The sequence below is a fragment of the Stegodyphus dumicola genome, chromosome 4 (genome assembly GCF_044657685.1).
Source record: "Stegodyphus dumicola isolate Sdum_Otavi_A_Nest chromosome 4, ASM4465768v1".
NCBI lineage: Eukaryota > Metazoa > Arthropoda > Arachnida > Araneae > Eresidae > Stegodyphus > Stegodyphus dumicola.
In genome coordinates, this window is record NC_140771.1 from 93,249,314 (window position 1) to 93,268,225 (window position 18,912).

Below are 18,912 nucleotides of genomic sequence, written 5' to 3' on the forward strand. Positions count from 1 at the left end.
CAGCTTCAGATAACTGCAGTTTCGGATATTTAGAAGCCTGCAACTAATAACTGTTCTCGAATATTAATTTTGGAAGCTGAGCAGTAAATTCCAAATTATTCGCTTGGAACATATTTCTGAAATGCAATTGTATTTTCTCCATTTCTAAAAACAAAGATCCATTATGCTTACAAATAGTTGTAAAGTTCATAATTAAATAATTCATGCCATAAAATAATTATAATTCGTTTCTACGATTTCATAAAGCTGTCGGTTTGTCAAAAGCTCTCTATGAGAGAATTAATGGGATTAATGTTTGATTGATGACAGAACAAAACGATTATGGAAACGTTTAAACATCATAATGTTTGGTGGCCGCGATGCGATCTTTTATCCCAAAAGAAGAATAAATCACTGGCGTTTACCTATTAATTGGTCTCAAAGGGCCATACTGTAAAAAGGATGGCGAAATTCTTTCTCCCTGCCTCCGACGAAAAGACCTTACCATCAAATCACTATTGATGAATAAAAGATTTCTGTCTCTGGATTTTGGAAAGAATGAAGATTATTAATCCAACACAGCTTAATGATTATTTTGCATTCAGCGATACAGAAAAATGTCGAACTGACCGATCAGAAACTGTTGTGCATCTAAAGTGACAGTGGTTCACTTCATTTTTTGTAAATATACAATAATAGTGATTCTTCTTTGAAATGGGTGAACACTTTTAAAATCTGACGAAATTTCACATATTTTTTAAAAATTTGGTTTTAATTTTCTTTGGTTAAAAACATTTTAAATATGAGATGCAAAATATTTCCTTGTGTATGTTTCTAAAATATGCTGTATTATAATTTACTACTTTTTAAATCTTGTTTAAGATATATAACTTATATTATCGCATATATTTCATATCTGAAGTTCATTTTTACTTATGTATACATTTGTATCACATTTTGTCTATAAATATCTTTCTTTGGAAAACGGAGAAGCAAGATTTACGAATTATTACAATACAGTTAAAATTAACTGTTACATCCGACATGAAAATGGAGGAATATCTAATCCATTTTAACAAATAATGGATATAATGAGAAGAAATTTGTCAAGAATAAATTTGATGTTATTCTTTTATCAAATGGCGAATTTAAGAAGCGAAAAATTAAAGCAGAAAGGTTGAGATCAATAGAATATGAACTAAGGCAAGAAAAAAAATCTGATGTGTACACCACATGGCTTCCTGATAAGTAATATCAAATTATATGCATTTTTTCTCTGCATTTCATTTAAACTTATTTCCTCGAATTTCATTGGAGATATATTCCTCATTCAATTAATTCAGTTCTCATTTCGCGACAAGGCAAATATATAAAAAACCTCAAAATATTTTTATTAAAAATTGAAAAATATAGGAAAATGTAAAACATAAATACAGTTAAAACAAGTTTAAGAACAACTTTTACAATTAAAATTAGTTTCTACGCAAAAGCAAGCAATCCGGCCAGTGGGCAGGAAGGCAGATTTTTCGGTGCATAAAACTGAAAGTTCACTTTCGGTCTCACTTGGCAAAAAGACACTGAAGGAGTAGAAATTGAGTTAATTTGTTGTGGACGCTACGCTGAGTTAATATATATGATAATTTAATAATTTAAATGTTAATTCCAGAATAGATTAAGCATGATTTAAAACGCAATAATAAAAGAAGATGTTATTTTTGCTGTTGCGAAACTTAGTTTCTTTTGACTGGCAACAAATCCGTTATTCTGCTAAGTTTCAAATGTAAAAAAAAATATGGCTACTGTGGTAAACAAAAACCAGGCTTAGCCGCACTCAAAAAACTTTTAAATTGTTCATAATTCTACAGTTTCTGTATGTAAGATAACTAAGGGAATAAAAACGTTAATCGGAAGTAAGAGCAACTAATTTAATCATTTTTAAAGCAAAAAAATGCGCAGTTTACCAACATATAAGAATAGAAAAAAAACCTGAGCTCAGCGAGCTGAGTAACAGAGTGGGTATATATATATATATATATATATATAGATATACTTTTGGTGCGACTGATTGCAACCAAAAGGAAGGTGCAAAACTACATATTATAGCACTCCTATATATAAAATTGCAATGTTCTCAGGATACTCGTTTTTGAGTTATGCAAGATACATACATACATACGTACAGACGCCACGAAACACTTTCTTCGAAAAAATTATGTTCTTACCGACAGATATCAAGCAAAAACATCGTTAAACTGCATTCGATAGCGGTCAAAATAGATATTTTCGTTGAAACATGGTACCCGGAAATTTTCGTGATTACAATACTTCCTGTATCTATGAGGAAGTAAAAATCATGAATGAAGACAAACGAAATGCAAACGAATTTAGAATTAAAAGTTTAAAATTAGAGGTAGATTGCCGAGGAATGATACAGATCGTTTAAACCGAAATACTTAGTTTGTGGTTAAATGGTTGTATATAATAAGATTAATTCCAGAATTTAACCCTAATCAATGTGATATTAGTTTGTACACCATAAGTTTTGAACGTCAGATAAAAAAAGTATAAACTGTAAAAAAAGTATTTGGTAGCTCATTTACTAAGGTTGTTATAGTTATATATAATTCAGCTTAAAGAAAAAAGCCAGACTATCTCTCTGAAAACCTGTACGCATAAAAAATTCGGCTTTTAAGTTCAAGCAAGGTTCGGAGATTTTGAAAGAAAGATCCAGCTTTCAAGTTGGATAAATTTCTGCCGGAAAATCGTTTCATTTGCGTTCATTTGAGCGAAACATATACGAAAACCAACAGCGGCTGGAAAGATATCACCTTTGAAATAATAAAAAAAAAAATTGGAAGAATATATCGTAGAGAGTAAAAAGTTTGAAGAGTTGAAATATTCACTTGCTACGAACCAATTAAAGAAAGTAGCAAAACACAGAAATGGAAGATCATTTCCTAGATGACTGCACTACTTTAAAATCAACCTGAAAATTATCTGAACTCTGTGATTATCTGGCTACTGTGTGGATGTTATAAAGGTTACATCAGAAGCTTTCGATTATACTGCCAAAAGTGAAAAATCTGCTTATTATTAACATCTAGCTCTAAAAGGAATAGGTCTATGTTAGAGAGTAGTTCCCGAAATAATCTCTCTACAACGCGAGACGGGCGACTGAGGGGTCAAAATGAATTGAAAAGTGAAGCAAAGTTTCCTCCATGAGCTGCGACATATGAAGCCAGCATATCCAGAGTTAGACAAAAATCTACAACCCAGGTCACCCAGTAGTCCTGGAGAGGATATTCAACTTGATTCGTATATTTGTTTATAACAAAAGAGAAAATAAACGAGAATGATATAGAAATTCTACGTATACCGGACCCACAACTGACGTAATGAGTAACGAGGACGAATGGCTAGTATGCAATAAGTTTATTGATGATTCCTCTAATTGTGACAAATATTTCAGTTCAGACAACAGCTGATCCCGAAACCGGTTTGTTTACAGCTAGCCGTAATAGAACTTTCGATTGATTTTGGAACAGTTAAAATGAAAGCTGCCGTTTGTGAGATCACATGTACGAAAGTTACTGGGTGTAACAGAATTGCTGCGTTTGAAATTTCTCTACGAAGAATCTGTAAATGCAGTTCAGTCTGAAGTTCAAAAGGTGATAATTAAGAGCTCTGCAAAGGAAAGGGAAATACAGAAACAGCTACCTAAACGATAAGCAGAATGGAGTCTTATTTAGATGTAACAAGAACTAAAAGAATTGATCCTAAAGCGGAAACAAGGAGTGAAAAGTAAGATTTTTTGGGAAAAGCTATCTAAATTAGAAGCTGACGAGTGGTGTCATAGAATCGGAAATAGAGACTTTGAAAAAATTTGACAGTTTGCAGAAATTTCACAAACTTTTATGGAAGCACCTTGCTTCTGTTCATAAATGGGAATTACAAAATCTTAAAACCCAAATAAACGATTTTGAAACTTAGCTGAAGGTAATCAAAGAGAAAAGAAAGGATATCTTACTTTATATTCTTTTAGAGAACTGATGACCTGAATAACAGAACATTAATTTTTTTTCAGAACGGATAGAAAACACAAGTAGTTCAAGAACGAATCAGAATGAATTAGGAGGTAAAAAAATATTTCCAGAATTTGATATAGAGATGCTGTAAACGGACTTGGAAACTAGTATGAAATATGATATTTTAAAATTTCATCAAATTCGCAATTTACATCTTAGAGGTACGAAATAAAATTATTAAGTATTATATAAAATATTTAATCGGTGAACTTTTAGCTTATGTTTTTTTCAAATAAGCCTTGAGATGTTTTAAGAAACTGTAATCATCTTTGAAAAAGAAGTACAATTTCAGCTACAGAAATAGCTTTGAAATATAAGACACTGATGAATTCAATCTTACAACTTCATATAAAAATGTCATAACATTTTAAGAAAATCTATTGCTCTGAAAAACATGAGTAACGCAATTAAAGTGAATAAATATATTTTATTCCGTGTATTTATTTTCTTGATTTTATCGGCAGTTTTATCTGTATTTTGCTTTTATGAAATATGGTAACCTTATGTAAAAAAATGAAGATGAAGGAACATGAAGTTAAAGCGTAAGGAAACGCATTGTAAATAAACATGCTCGTAAACGTAATAAATATAATAAGGCAAAATGATAAATGAATGGATATATACAAAAATAGGATTTCGATCTCAGCTGCTTATTTAATATTGTACACTTTTGTTCCGAGAATCGCTCACTTAAGTGTTGTGATCCAACTTTTGAAAATGCCAAATATAGCTCCTATTATGTTTCTAACTAAATGAGTGGACTGTATAAAAAGAACACAAACCAGAGCCAACAAAGAGTTTTTTACTGTCTACAATAGGTGGCTTTGTTTCCAACTCAACATGCCTCCGCCCATTAAAATTTCAAATTTTAATATGTAAATTACAATATATAATTTAAGAATTTTGTTTCCTATCCGTTTCAAGAACACAGTAATGTAAAGCTAAATATGATAGAACAGTTAATAAATTTTTACTAATACATCAAACATATACACCATTTGATGTTTTCACTTTAATAGCTGTGGTTTTAATATCCTTGTCAGGTAAATACTTCTACAAGTCTAGCTAAAGATCATTTAAATGGGGGAAGATTATCTTCCTTCAACACAACTAAATCTTCCTTCAACACAAGTAACATACCTTCCTTTAAAATGTCTTTATTAATAAACAATTTGGTGCACTAGTGAATTTTATTTAAATAATCGGCTCTAGTGTAGAATTGGGTGTCCCTTCGATTAGCGACAATTTTTTTTTTTTTTTTTTTTTTTTTTTTTTTTTTTTTTTTTTTAATTTTGGCGATGAAACCTCACTTCTGGTTACCATGATAGTTTTAACTGTTTTTTGGCTTCCTGATTTTATTTAAATGAAAATAGATTGATGAGTACATGGACAAATTTAAGGCAGTGCGTAATGCCTAGTTAGTGCAATTCTAGGATGTTTTTTAAGTGAAAACAGATCGATGTGTACATGGACACAGAGTTTGTGCAATTCATTGACTTCTTATTTTGGTTTTGTGTAGCGGCCATCTTGAAATTTTGCCTTTCTGGCGCCAAACTTGGCGTCAAAAAGGAATCGCCAAAAAACAAGGGGCACCCAATTGTAAACTTTTACCTAATAATCCGTTTAACAACATTTCCATGAGCGTAAAAGCTGAATGTCTTAAAGGCGGTGCAGCTGCTCATCTGATGGTAAATAAATAAATAACAACATTTCCAAATAATTTGAATGAATTTAGCAGCAATCTGCAATTTAGAAAGTCTATTTATAAGGTATTTTCTCCCTCCTTTCCGCATGTTTTCGTGGTGTAACTGGAAGCATACTCGACGCGCAGTCGAGAGGTTCAGGGTTCGAATCCCGTCAAGGGCTTCGGACATTTTTCACGTCCCCTGATTCAAAAACCCTATTGACTTTACATATTATCTGTAACATGAGACAAGTCAGTATCATGATAAGAAGTAATGGAATGTCCATTTAAGAAATGATCCGGCGTTAAGGCATCAAGATCACTCTCAAGTCGATAAGGTAAAATTGGACCAGAATTAATTAGCAATCGGATAAGGAATACGGTAAAAAGTCAAATATTCAAATTATAATAACTGGCTAGTTTAAAATGTGAAACTTACAAACGGAAACACATAAAAAAGAAATCTTTATGTAAAAACATTACTCATTTTATATTAATGAATATTTATGCAGAAACATAAGCAAAATTCGGATAAGAATTAAGAAGAAACTATTAATTGATGTTAAAATAAAATTAATTTACATAATTTTGAGAAGGATTATAATTTTTATTCAAATGAGCAAGAAACAACTTTTTAGAAATAAATCGATAAATCAGCTACGTATAATTTTTGTTTTGGGTGTTTCCATGAAGATTTAATTAACATTTCTTAATTAAAGTATTGTGTTAATTACATTCCTAACATACAATTTTTCTACAAGACAATATATTTTTTTAATTTTTAAGAACTTTGGTTGTTTCTATAAAATTCGAACTTAAGTCTCAACAATCTACTTTTCACTTAGGTTGTAGAACTGATAACAGGAAGTAATGCGAAAATTTGCTTCCCTGCAGGTGCAATTTTGATACTCACGAGATGATTAACAACTTTTCTAACTTAAAACTCTCTTATTTGATACATCCTATCTAAGCGTATACATTTATTATTTTACGGTTGCAATCTCTTCGACGAAGATTAAATATTAACGAACATCAACATTATTAATTACATACGATGTTCTAAAACTGACTGTAATTTTTAACTTAGAATTGCGTAGAACTGTGATGATCAGAAAGAAATCGATAAAAATCCTTTTTATATGTTTAATGTTGTTATGTAGTGTTTTCCTCGCAGTTAGAGCAGCAGTTTTACTACAGCGGAAAAGGGAAATATTTTCACATCTGTCGCGTGGAAATTCTCGAAGTTTCGAGAATATTTCCCAGGCTGTTAAATCTTTTATGTGATAAACAAATGAGTATTGATATCGCTACTACATCCACTGGCAGATTGATTAATTATGGGTTTGGTCTCATAATTAATAATAAGGTATTGTTTCTCATATGAACTTTTACCCCTTGCAAGTGAGGCAATGAAATAAATGCGCAGCTGCATTTTAGACAATTATTTTCAGTATGGAATAACTCAACAGTCTCCGTGTAATCATTTACGATGATATAATGTTACAGCAAGTTATTTGACTTTGCCAGCTGGGAAGGATAATTTTAAATATTCAATTTTATGCTCTATTTTTGTTTTCATTTCTGGGAAACTGACTCGTGAAATAATATGCCTAGCGTAATTACTTAGCTTGTTAAACTGGAATCTTCATATCAATATCAGATTGCAGTTTCTTTTTTTTTCTTATGAATTTTATGATATTTAATTATTTAATCATTTTTTAACTTTTTGAATCTTTGGTAATAAACTCTTGGAGGTGTTATATTGCAGTAGTATTCAGCTTTGAGTTGCATTTTTTTTTATATAATTGCTCTTCATTAGGTAGATCTCAGGCTTGATAAATATTTATCAAAAGAACCTCAAAGCTTATTGTTTCATTGTATTAATTCATAAATATCGATTCAGAGCGTCTGAAGATATTAGCGGTAATGATATAAAATGAGTTACAGTATTACTTTTTATAGCATCATACATGATGATATCAAACGCGATTACTAAGTTTATATCCAATTGGTAAAGTAATTAGTGTATTTATAAGCCAGTGATATGAAATATGAACAATGCACGCGCCGGGATTCGAGCACCAAACCTCCCAATTGATAGCCAGATTTGCTTTCAATCAAATCATCCACGTGGTAAGGAAGCAGAAAATACCATACAAACTTTCTCTTAAATCAGCTAACGTAATTTTAATCAGTTTTCTATCAACGTATGCGTGTATAATTACAAAAACGCTGGCAGTTCCAAACTCAACTGATAAGCGTTAGCTATCAAGGTATTGTTTCTCATTGAGTACATTACTAAGCCTGCGTCAGTAGATTACTTTACTAAAGCCTGAAATGTGAAGAGAAGCGTTTTCCTAGTACAGTGCGGTTTAAAAAATGGAATGGATTAGCCACAATATCAGCTCTTGATAATAAATTTTGCACAACAGAGTCAGAATTGGGCGATCATTCTCAAATTGGGAAGTTCTCATCAGGGAGGAGCGAAAAAGACATAAAAAAAGTTTGAGAAACATTTGAAAGAATTTCAAAAGTATCTAAATGATGTTTTCAATAATTCTCAAAGAAGATATTTTTTCATTGTTCTGTAAATTTAAAACCCCACAGATATTTAAAAAAGTGAATGTATCAATATTTCACTAATTGGACTTGGGTAATAAAATGCTTGTAGAACTTGAGAGTTAGATAATCTTCTTGGCCGTCTGAGGTTTCCTTATTTTCATATATGATTTCACATTTTACAGTTTTTGATTTCCTTATTTTCATACATGATTTCACATTTTACAGTTTTTGATTTGAAGGGGTCGTGAAAAGATAGAAGAGATGAGTATTAGAATCAGAAAATACTTATGAATCGATTGTTTTAGCTTATAAGATCTGCTTTATCAAAAGTCGAAATATTTGAACCCAAATCCTTGTTTATCCTACGGGACATTGTTGGCTTTTATAAAATGTCATCTTTTTGATGCAATATCATATATAATACTGCCCCTATCATACTGTCCATACGGATCATACTGTACGCATCATACGGAAATAAATTTCAGTATTTTGATTTAAAATGTCTTAAAGAATATTATTGCTTCAAATTAGCCAATTAACCGAAGCTTTAAGGTTGTAGAACAGACTCACCCCCATATTTCATAGAAATTAGTCCTTTTTGTATAGAGGATACTTCAAAGATTAAATGCATAACAGCAACCAAAAGACTTAAGTACCTGAAAACATCTCACTGTTTTTGCCAATACAAAAAATACCTTCTATAGAAAGATGTTAAAGTTGGATGAAAGATTTTATGAGCAAATATACGATATGTGTTGTATTGAAAATAGAAAGTGAGGTAGATTGTAACGAAATATAAATGTGATTTCCATACATTTTCCGCCAAAAATGTTATTGTTGTTACTAATTTCCTTGATCTGAACAAAATTTAGATCAGGTTCACGAATTTACGATGGACAAGAGGAAAAAGTGTGCCTGTCAGTTTCCAGGGCCTTGAGCATCTTATGGATGATAAAATGACTTTAGTTTTCTCCATCCCAATTTTAATCATACTGGTAGGCAGAATCCAAAGGTCTCGTACTCCTTTTCTCCTAATATTAGATCATTGAAGATACTTTCTATTCAACGGAATTCAAATGCCTTCATGCCACAAAAATATTATACAATTTTAGAAATAAATATATCTTCACCAAGATTCAACCTTGAGACCAAAGATACAGTAGCAGGATTTGCTAAGCATCATTCTGATTAGAGTTGCATTCAGAAACTATAAAACATTAAACTTTGCAGGCATATTTTGAGAGACCCCTTTTTTATATTTATTATAATATTTAATAATTCAGTTTGTTGGAAAAAAAGAAATGTCCATGAGCACATGTTATATATTTCAGGATTCTTCTCTCCAGTTAACCTTAATTGGAACATTTAATAGGATATTTATTATCTTCACGCTCCAGCACGTTGCAGTTATATAAAACGTAAGATATTTAAATTTAATTTAACCTTTCTTGTTTCTGAGTAGCAAATCAAATGATTGAAAAAGCAATAAACGCAGCTTTAAAAATATTTTTCTCCTTTTTTTATTCCATTGATTTATATAAAAGATAATTAAAACCATGATATGTCTTATAAATATTAAATATTTTTACGAAATGACACTAGTTGGACTCATTAAAATCATAACATACTTTCTTATTTTTTATGATAACTCTTTCAGACTGAGGATCACTCGATCAGCTAGTTTTCAAAACATACTATAGCGCATACAAAGAGGAATTCATAGAGAACCCCAAAACTCTAATCGGAATTCTAAAGATATGTTGGTTTTAAACATTTTGTAATTTTGCCCTCGAATCCGATGTACATAAGTGCTAAGAAAGCGATGCTTTTAAAGCTAAAAAGATTTTTAAAAAAGTGCTATCAGGAGTGAGTGTAAGAATAGACTGATAACCTGCGATGGTCAGCGAAAGCATAAGAAACCAGCGAAAGCATAAGAAACCTTATAAGGTATTTCTCCCACCTTTTTGGCATGCCTTCGTGGTGTGGTGGTCTGCACGCTGGGTGCGTATTCCAGAGGTCCGCTGTTCGATTCCCGGTAAAGGCGTTGCTCATTTTTCATCTCATCTGCTTCTAAAAATACCTAATATCTCTACAACCTTAGCAAATCCTTAACGACATTAAATTTTGAATCTTTTGAGATTGTTTTTTTTGGGGGGGGAGGAGGTTGTTTTGTATTTGTGGGCAAATATTTTGTATATAAATGTTGTTTGTTTCTTACATGGAATTTCTGGTCTTTCGTTTCTGATTGTGGATAATTTTAAATTGTAAAAGCAGCTCAAATAAAAGGCGACACTCTCCTCATGGACCATAGCGATTGATTCTTTCTGAAGCTTCCAGAAACCCGTGGTGGTGTTACACTATAAAAATAAGCCTCTGAGAACTTGGACGAGCAGTTAATTGGTTGTTATTCAGCTATAAGATTTAGCTTTAGGTGAATTGCAAATTAAGAGTTACTCTGTAAGTGATTTTAGTAGCTTATGGTATTTCTTGTGCACTAAGGAGGAATTGTTTAATATAGACGTTCTCCTTGAGCTATCTGCAGTTTTTTTATTTTCCTGCTTTTCGTGAGACATTTTTAATTCCTTCCACTTTATCTATAGTGATAATTTAGAAAGATATTAACAACCCCTTAGGCCACAACAATATGTTCTACGGCTATATATTTAATCCTTGTATGGCTAAATGTGAAATACAAGTATAAATTGTTAGAAAAATATCTAAAACATACTTTTCAAATTATTTATATATTGGAAAACTATAAAATAAATTCTAACTAAGAGTGTTACAATTAAGACACAATAACACGCCGAACAAATACTAATTCAGAAATCAAACAACAAAAGTCCTGTGAAAATTTCGAAAATATAACGCTGATTTTTGTTGTTTGACTTCTGAATTAGTGTTACAATTATTTATTCCATATTACAAATGAGTCAACAGAATTCCTCGTAGGAAACGTATTTGCAATGCTATGAAACTGTAAAGATATACCATTACAGCTATAATGTATTATTAATATTTATTTATTAATCTGCGCTTTTTAATTATCATTTTAAAATATTTAATCCTAGCTATTGTTTGATAATATTAAATCGTAATAATTGTTTTATTTTAAAATTCTATTTTAACTTAATAATATTATCGTTATTATTTTAAATTAATAATAGTTAATGTGAAGCCTTAAAGAAAAATTTAAAAAAATACAGCAATTAAATTTTCACGAGAGTAAAATCGAAGCAAAATGTGATTCATTTCAATAAAGTACGAAAGGAATAAGAAAAAATACCATTTCAATGCAAAGTTATTTAGTCATTTATAGAAATCCTCACAAATGTCATAAAATACTGATTCCTGTTAAGGGCGTTTTTTCTCTTAATAGAAGAACTATATTTGAATGTTTCTGTCATCTGATTTCTAAAAGAGAAGAACGGCTATAAATTGGAAAGTAGTATGCAATTAGGAGGGGTTCAAGTCAGGAGTTTTCAATTCAGGTTGAAACTATTTTCATTTTTCACTCTTTCTTATTATTCGTCATTAGCAAATTCTTGATCTTGCACTTTTATGCCCTTTAAGAAATCATTTTTACTTTTAGCGCTTTTAAGCATATTTAATACATCCTTGGAGTAACTGACAATCACGACTGATTTGCATAGTTTCATTTTAAACACGTCTTGCTCTCTTTGATTAATAAGAAAACGAATCAAATAAAAATAGCATTTATTTTAAGCTTTCTCTAAAAGCTAATTATATGTGCCATTATAAGCCAAAGTGACTTACTTCAGTTTTAAGAGGTTTGCTCTTCTGAAAGTAAAAAAAAAAGTATGCATGATCAGAAAGAGAGAAAATGAAATCATCCAATCTTATTTGTTGTTTCGTTTTCTACAAATTCTGTGTTTTTTATTTTCAAAGAATTTCATTATATAAAAATATTGTATTTCATAAGTGTAAAGCAAAATTAAGTATACTAACCCTTTTAACTTTCGGTATCCAATGAAAGAAATGTTGTTTTCAAAATCATATATTGTGAACCAAATTTGAGACGTTCGCACGTACAATACGTAAAAACTTCACATCTAGGTGCTTAAATATTCCGGCATTGCGGAGTGTTTGAATTACTGTACGTAAATTCTATAAGATAACCAAATAGTGTTCGTTCGGTTAAAAAATTATCGGAGCACACAAAATCACAGAAATTTAATTTCATAATATTGCTGCTTTGTTTAACTTTCAATTATCTAATATTTGTGCAAAATATATTCGCTTAAGCTTTTGTCTATTCTGAAACTTTAATAAAATTAACTTAAATTGCCATCTTTATACTCAAACATGTAAATGTACAGCGGGTTTATCAGTCGCTTTCCGGTTAGAATATACGACCGCAAACAAGATTTGGAATATTTTATTTCAAAAGCTGAAGATCATTCGAGTGCAGACTATCTAACCGAAATATGAATATCGCGAATTTTAAGAAAAACTTTAAAATTATATTCATCGTACATGTTGTGTAGAGAATTTGTCTGATAGCGTTATAAAAATTAGGTGAATGATTTTCTGATTTATGGAAATTTTAATTTTATTTGATTCTGAATTATTTACTTTAATGCTTTAATTTTGGGGAAAAACAGATGCTTCTGGGAATATTATTTAGTTTAAAAGAATATTATTTATTTTCTTTTATTTGCAAATTTTGTACAAGCTTTGATTCATTCTTGAAAGAAGCAGGGAAAGGGAGGCAATTGTTGCTAAGTCATGATTTCGCGCGCTTTGTCCTTTAGAATGTTCTAGAAGGAATTTCATTGTGTAGTTGACCTTAAGAGAGGAAGTACGTGACAGAAAGGTCAAAGGTTGCTACTTGACTTTCAATGTAAGTCATTCAGGTTTTTGGCGATTGAGGGTCCGGTTGTTGGCTAAGTGAAGAAGGGCGCGCATGCGCGATCACCCTTATTTCCGCATTCAGGGGTTGAAAACGCAAATTTTGCCAAAATTAAGGGGGCGATAAGTGAAGCCATAGTGGGAGCCCGCGTTTGTGAAGGAGACGAAGGAAATTCGAGTTGGAATCACTTACTGACTTACTGGCTGGACTTACTTTAGGACGTTACTCTTGAAAACTGGTTTGAAAGCGAGAGACAAGATGTAATTTACGAAGAGAGATGTTTTCCGGCGGGGCGCGGCAAATATGTTCCCCGGCTGCGTTTTGGTTAAGAGGCGAGACTGACTGGCTTGCTGAACTTACTTTGGACGTTACTCTTGAAGCTTGCTCTTGGGATGAGCAAGAACAGGCGAGCCGTAATTGCCTAGAAAAACGTTTCTGGCCGGGAGCTGCAAACATGCTCCCTTGCCGTGTTCTGGTAAAAAGGCGAAATTGAACCGGGCGAGTGACTTAAGACTTTCAAGACCAGGCGGATAGCCGTGCTGGGCAGCAATGCTCCTGTTTCTGTTTTACAGAGGTAAAATAACTTCGTCATTATGAAAACCAGTTACCTGCGTGTTGACTTAAGACTTTCAAGACCAAACGGATAGCCGTGCTGGGCAGCAGTGCACCTGTTTTCTGTTTTACAGAGAATTAAAGTAGCTTCGTCGTTATGGAAACCAGTTACCTGCGTGTGTGTTTCGCCAATAGTGCCAGGACAGGACGATGTCTTCCGAAACTTCCATTTGTGACCGTAAAAATGAGCCCCGCCGACGTCAACGCTTATTAGGATACGAGTCCTCCACTTCAAGAGCAGATAAGTCAATTTTTCTTGTGTTTGAACTTCAAGTAAGGTTTCTACGATTTTCCTTGGAATGTAAATAACAACGTTGAATCTTAATTTAATTCACAGGCTTTCAATTGTTTCCCTTTCCCCTTCTAAATTACCAAGACAAACCTTAAGGTTTTTATATGAATTTAAATAAAAAAAAAAAAAAAGTAAATGACAAATTGAAGAATTCCCCTTAGACTCTCTGATGAGGATAAGATTTTATTTTTTTCTGATGAAATTGAATAAACTGATATTTAATCTGGAAACCTATTACAGTATGTTTTCCTTATATATTTAATATGTTTTTCCTATATATCTTGTATATGTTTTCTTATGTTACGATCCTCTCACGGCGCGGTCCCGGGACGCATTTTTCACAACGCAAATGCTTTACCGTTTTAACTATACGATCACTAAAAAGTTTGGTAATTAGCAAATTCTTAAGAGTTTAGTTTCCTCCCTAAGAGGAAGTAGAAACCTCTCACGGCAAGTAGTTTCTTATTTAACAATGGTGCCGTGAAGTAAGCTTCATAACATTATTTTCCGGCGTGAATTAAAGTACATAACATACACACGGGTATACAGAGTGAATAGAAAATTTCGATCATGTCTAAATAACTGGTGAACAGAGTCAGTTAGGGCTTTGTATGTGATGTATAGCTATAAAAGAATAAACACATATGTTCCTGCAGCATTTATCAGATGCGGCATCCTCTACCTGAAAAATTCAAATCTCCTGGGAAAAGAAAAAAAAAACTGCTGGGAAAAGTAAAACATAGTTTTAGGTATATGCGATCTAAAAAATTCCATCACTGGGGAAAATATTAGCTTCAAAACTACAAAAGGGTTAAAGGAATTTAGCTTCTATAATTTTCTGTAGAAGACAATCAACTTATCGAAAATATCTCATGTTTTACTCACTTCGTTAATATCTTCGCAATGTGTTCCATTTCCTGAAAATCCTTGTGGACAAGGACCACATATGTATCCTGGGGATGTTTCAATATTGACGCATTGGACTCCGGGCCAACAAGGATTTTCTGTGCAGCGATTCAGGGGTTTACATGTAACACCATTTCCAGTGTATCCGACGGGACAGGGTCCACAGCGGTATCCGTTGTCGACATCATAGCACCGAACGCCTGTAAAAAAAAGTCTAAATTAATTTCAATTCATTTACTAAAACATTAACATAAATTAATTAATGACAAGTATTAATTTTATTATTTGCATAATTCAGTTTTACTTTGTAGAGTCATTAGATTATTTTTGAAGCAGGAGATGTGGAAAATGCGCAATGCCCTCTCCGAGACTGGAACCTGGATTCTCGAATACGCACCGAGTGTGCTATTGTTAAACCACGAAGGCATGCAGAAAGGAGAGAGAAAATGACCCAATCGTCAAATTCTGAGGGTGAAGAATAATCATCCACCACCTTTTGTTTTTAGTTCGGGCGCCACTAGAGAGTCTTTAGGTTCTTTTTTTAAAGCAGAAAATATGAAAAATGTGCAATGCCCTCGCCGCGACGCGAACCTGGACCTCTCGATTACGCTCTGAGTGTGTTACAGTTACACCACGAATGTTTTGGTTACAGTTTTATACAAATACACTGTTACACATGACATATTAATTTTAAGAGAGTAATGTGCTGACAAGATTCCAGTCATTCCCTTTTTTATTCAGATTTCATAAAACTGTGAACTGCTTGTATGAGTGATTTCTCTCAACTGGCAGGTTAAAATTTCAAGGAATGTTGGCGAATAATGTAAGTATTGTACCGGCATAATTTTAAAATCGATAACATGACTTCTGTTATAGCAGAAGTTTAGCTCTAGTTCCCTTTGATACTAACATAATTTTCCAACTATGTGTAATTTCTTTATATCTCATACTTGTAAATCACTATATATATTAAAAGCAACCTTTATTAAGTATACAAACGGTAAACAGAATTATTAAACTAAAAAAATTTAATATGAGTATAATGCGCCAAGATATATAATGCAGTCATGTAAAGAAAAATATGTCTTGACAGCGAAACGTCCCGACGGCGAAACATCTCGACGGCGTAACATCCCGACGGCGAAACATCCCGACCGCGAAACATCCCGACGGCGAAACGGCCTTGGTAAAATGGCGACGGTGAAAAGTCCTTTACCCTATACAGGAGCTTTTGACCTGCTTTCGAAAACATCGGGGGGGGGGCAAACCGGTAAGATTTCGTTTTGCTGATGGAGTGGTGCCCGGAGGCAAGGTGACAGAGTTTTTGATTTTGCAATGATTTAGTTCAGCCCAATGCTTTGTAAAAACCAGGCGGGGACTGTGGGGGTTGTGCCCGCGAGGACGAGGCTCCACGGACGATGGATATTCTAAACTCTGTATTGGTCCTCTAAAATATGGACCTGGGTCGGAGGTCCTTCGTCTGGTGTGTGTCTATCGGTCCGTCCATGGCATATCGTCCGTTTTGTCGCGAAAAGGGTGATTTTGCGCCAAATATGGCAACCCTGCCTTTTCTTGTCACTTTCTGGCAACCCTAAACCTGCTTTGCGGGGAAGCTATCTTACCGCAGCAGGGCATTTCGTAACAATGTGATAGATAGTTCTCTAAATACATTGCATACATTTTTTCTTCAGATTTCATTGGAAGTTCCAGTCCCATATTCAATACCGGACCTCTCCAACTCCAATTACCAGATTTGTATAAAACGACGCTTAAAAGGCGTTTAAAAACCAAAAGAGTACTTATTTGATTGTTTTATTGCTATATAAAAAATTGGTTCCAGATATAAAATTGATATGGCTTCTACATTTAACGGGATAAATTAAGCTGCTTACATCGAACTTAATTTGTCAACCTAAATACCTCTAATTTTCAGTTTTTAAAAACACTTGACACGTCATTCACATATACCTCTCATACATATCTTATTTTCAAGAAGTATGGAATATTTTAAAATTACTATTTTAAGATTGTTTCAGGACATTACATTTCAGATAAGACACATCTCTGAAATCCTTTTTGGTCAGTTTCAGAAATTTTATCTAAAATAATGGTATGTTATTTGTTTTCATATTTTAAAACTATTTCCGTTTATTTTTCAGTAGCTGTTTTAAAATATTCCGTATTTTTACAAGGGTTATTAACAATACATCTTTTTTCGAGTAGACGACAATTTCATAATATACACCATATAATAAACATTAAAAAATATCAGAAGAAACAATAAACATGAAAACAGTAAGATTTAATATTTTAATGCACACTAATTTTTGGCATTAGATGCAATTCTCGGGTAAATTTTAATGTTTTGGCACCAAATGACAAATAGCTAAAAAACTAAATACGATTTAGAGCACTTTGACTGTGATGACTTTATATTCGAAATAATTTTTAGTAATAATTTCTACATAACTATTATTAATTAATATAACTATTTCATTTAACTTTAATAATTTTACATGTTTCTCTATTTTAAAATAGAGGAATTTTTGGAAATGGGAATTTTTCTCCACGTGTTTTGAATAATCGCAAAACTTAAAATTTAATTCCATAATTTATATTTCTGTCTAGGATGTACGTATTATACGTAATGCTTTAAAATATCTCTCTTTCCTTACATGTATTTAATAAACAAAGGGAGAGAAAGAGAGCGAAATGATATAAATGTCGCGTTCTTATGTCTTAACATTTTTCCTTAAAATTATGAAATTTAGAAATTTGTTAATATTAATTTATCGCGATCTTTTATTTTGAATTTTGAACGCGTTATTTTTCAAAAAATGCTTTTTGCAATTTTAATAACTTCTAAAATAAATGCAGACTGGTCAGATGATTTATCGCCCCGTGTCTGAAAATTACTGCAGATTTGGAAAAGATTTAAGCAGCCCATTTACTTAAAACGTTTAATTGAGAAGATGTGCTTACAATTAACATTTTCTCAGTTTCCGAAATTTCAGATTTCATGAATGTGAACTTAAACTTCAAATTACTTCAAAATAATTTGATGTTGGAGATTTGCAATATAAAAGCCTAACAAGCGTTTGCTGAATTTTGATTAGATGCTCGAGTATTTCATCTAGCAGAATAGTTAACGCCGGATAATAGAACTCTCAGAATCCAGCGAGGAAATATCACGACATTCAGGGTCGCTGTAAAAGCTCTCTGTCTCACTTCCATGAACTGTGTTCTTAAATGCACGTATCTCATTTAGATCCTGGCGAGAACTAACGAAAAGTAAAAGTGAAAGTATAGTTCAAAATCATAAGATAATGGGTAAATAATACATAAAATACTCTACTTAGACTGTATAATTGACCGAGCTATTGCGAAGAGCAATGTTGCCGATTCCAGAATTAAAGCCCAAGGGCACTTGATATAAAGAAATCCGGACGTGGAGAAAATCTCAGATGAGAAAACGGAGAAAAGGGGAAGAAGAGAAGTACCAAAAGGAACAAGACAATCCAATCGCACAAGTTCGCAAAACGTGACGAGCGATCATACCTTTCAAGGAGGACCCAAGACAATGCAAATCAATGACAACAATATGAAAAGATACACTACAGCAATAGTTCCAATGACAAATTCAAATACAACTAAACACCTCAATCAATAGTGCTAAATACAACGCAATACAATATAAATATACAACACAATTTTAATACAACTATTCAACGCAATACACTACAGCAAGTCAACAACAACCTAAGCAACCTATTTACAACACTACTCTATCATCACAATGCGAAAAATCTTACAGCATTAGTTTTATAATTCACCAAGAATAATATTCAAGCTGCAGAAGAACTTCAATCAAAATCAGATGCATTGGAAGTATGAACAGCTACCAATTCACGAGCTAAGT

The 18,912-nt window shown here is 32.5% G+C and overlaps 1 protein-coding gene across 1 annotated transcript in view; it reads right to left on the minus strand.

Annotated features, from left to right (window-relative positions):
- Positions 1 to 18,912, minus strand: part of LOC118188342 (cartilage oligomeric matrix protein-like) — a 1,186,180-nt gene that overhangs the window by 253,670 nt on the left and 913,598 nt on the right. The window contains exon 8 of the mRNA XM_085815229.1: positions 14,973 to 15,193. Coding sequence (XP_085671355.1) covers positions 14,973 to 15,193 — 221 coding nt within the window. The remainder of the gene's footprint in view (positions 1 to 14,972; positions 15,194 to 18,912) is intronic.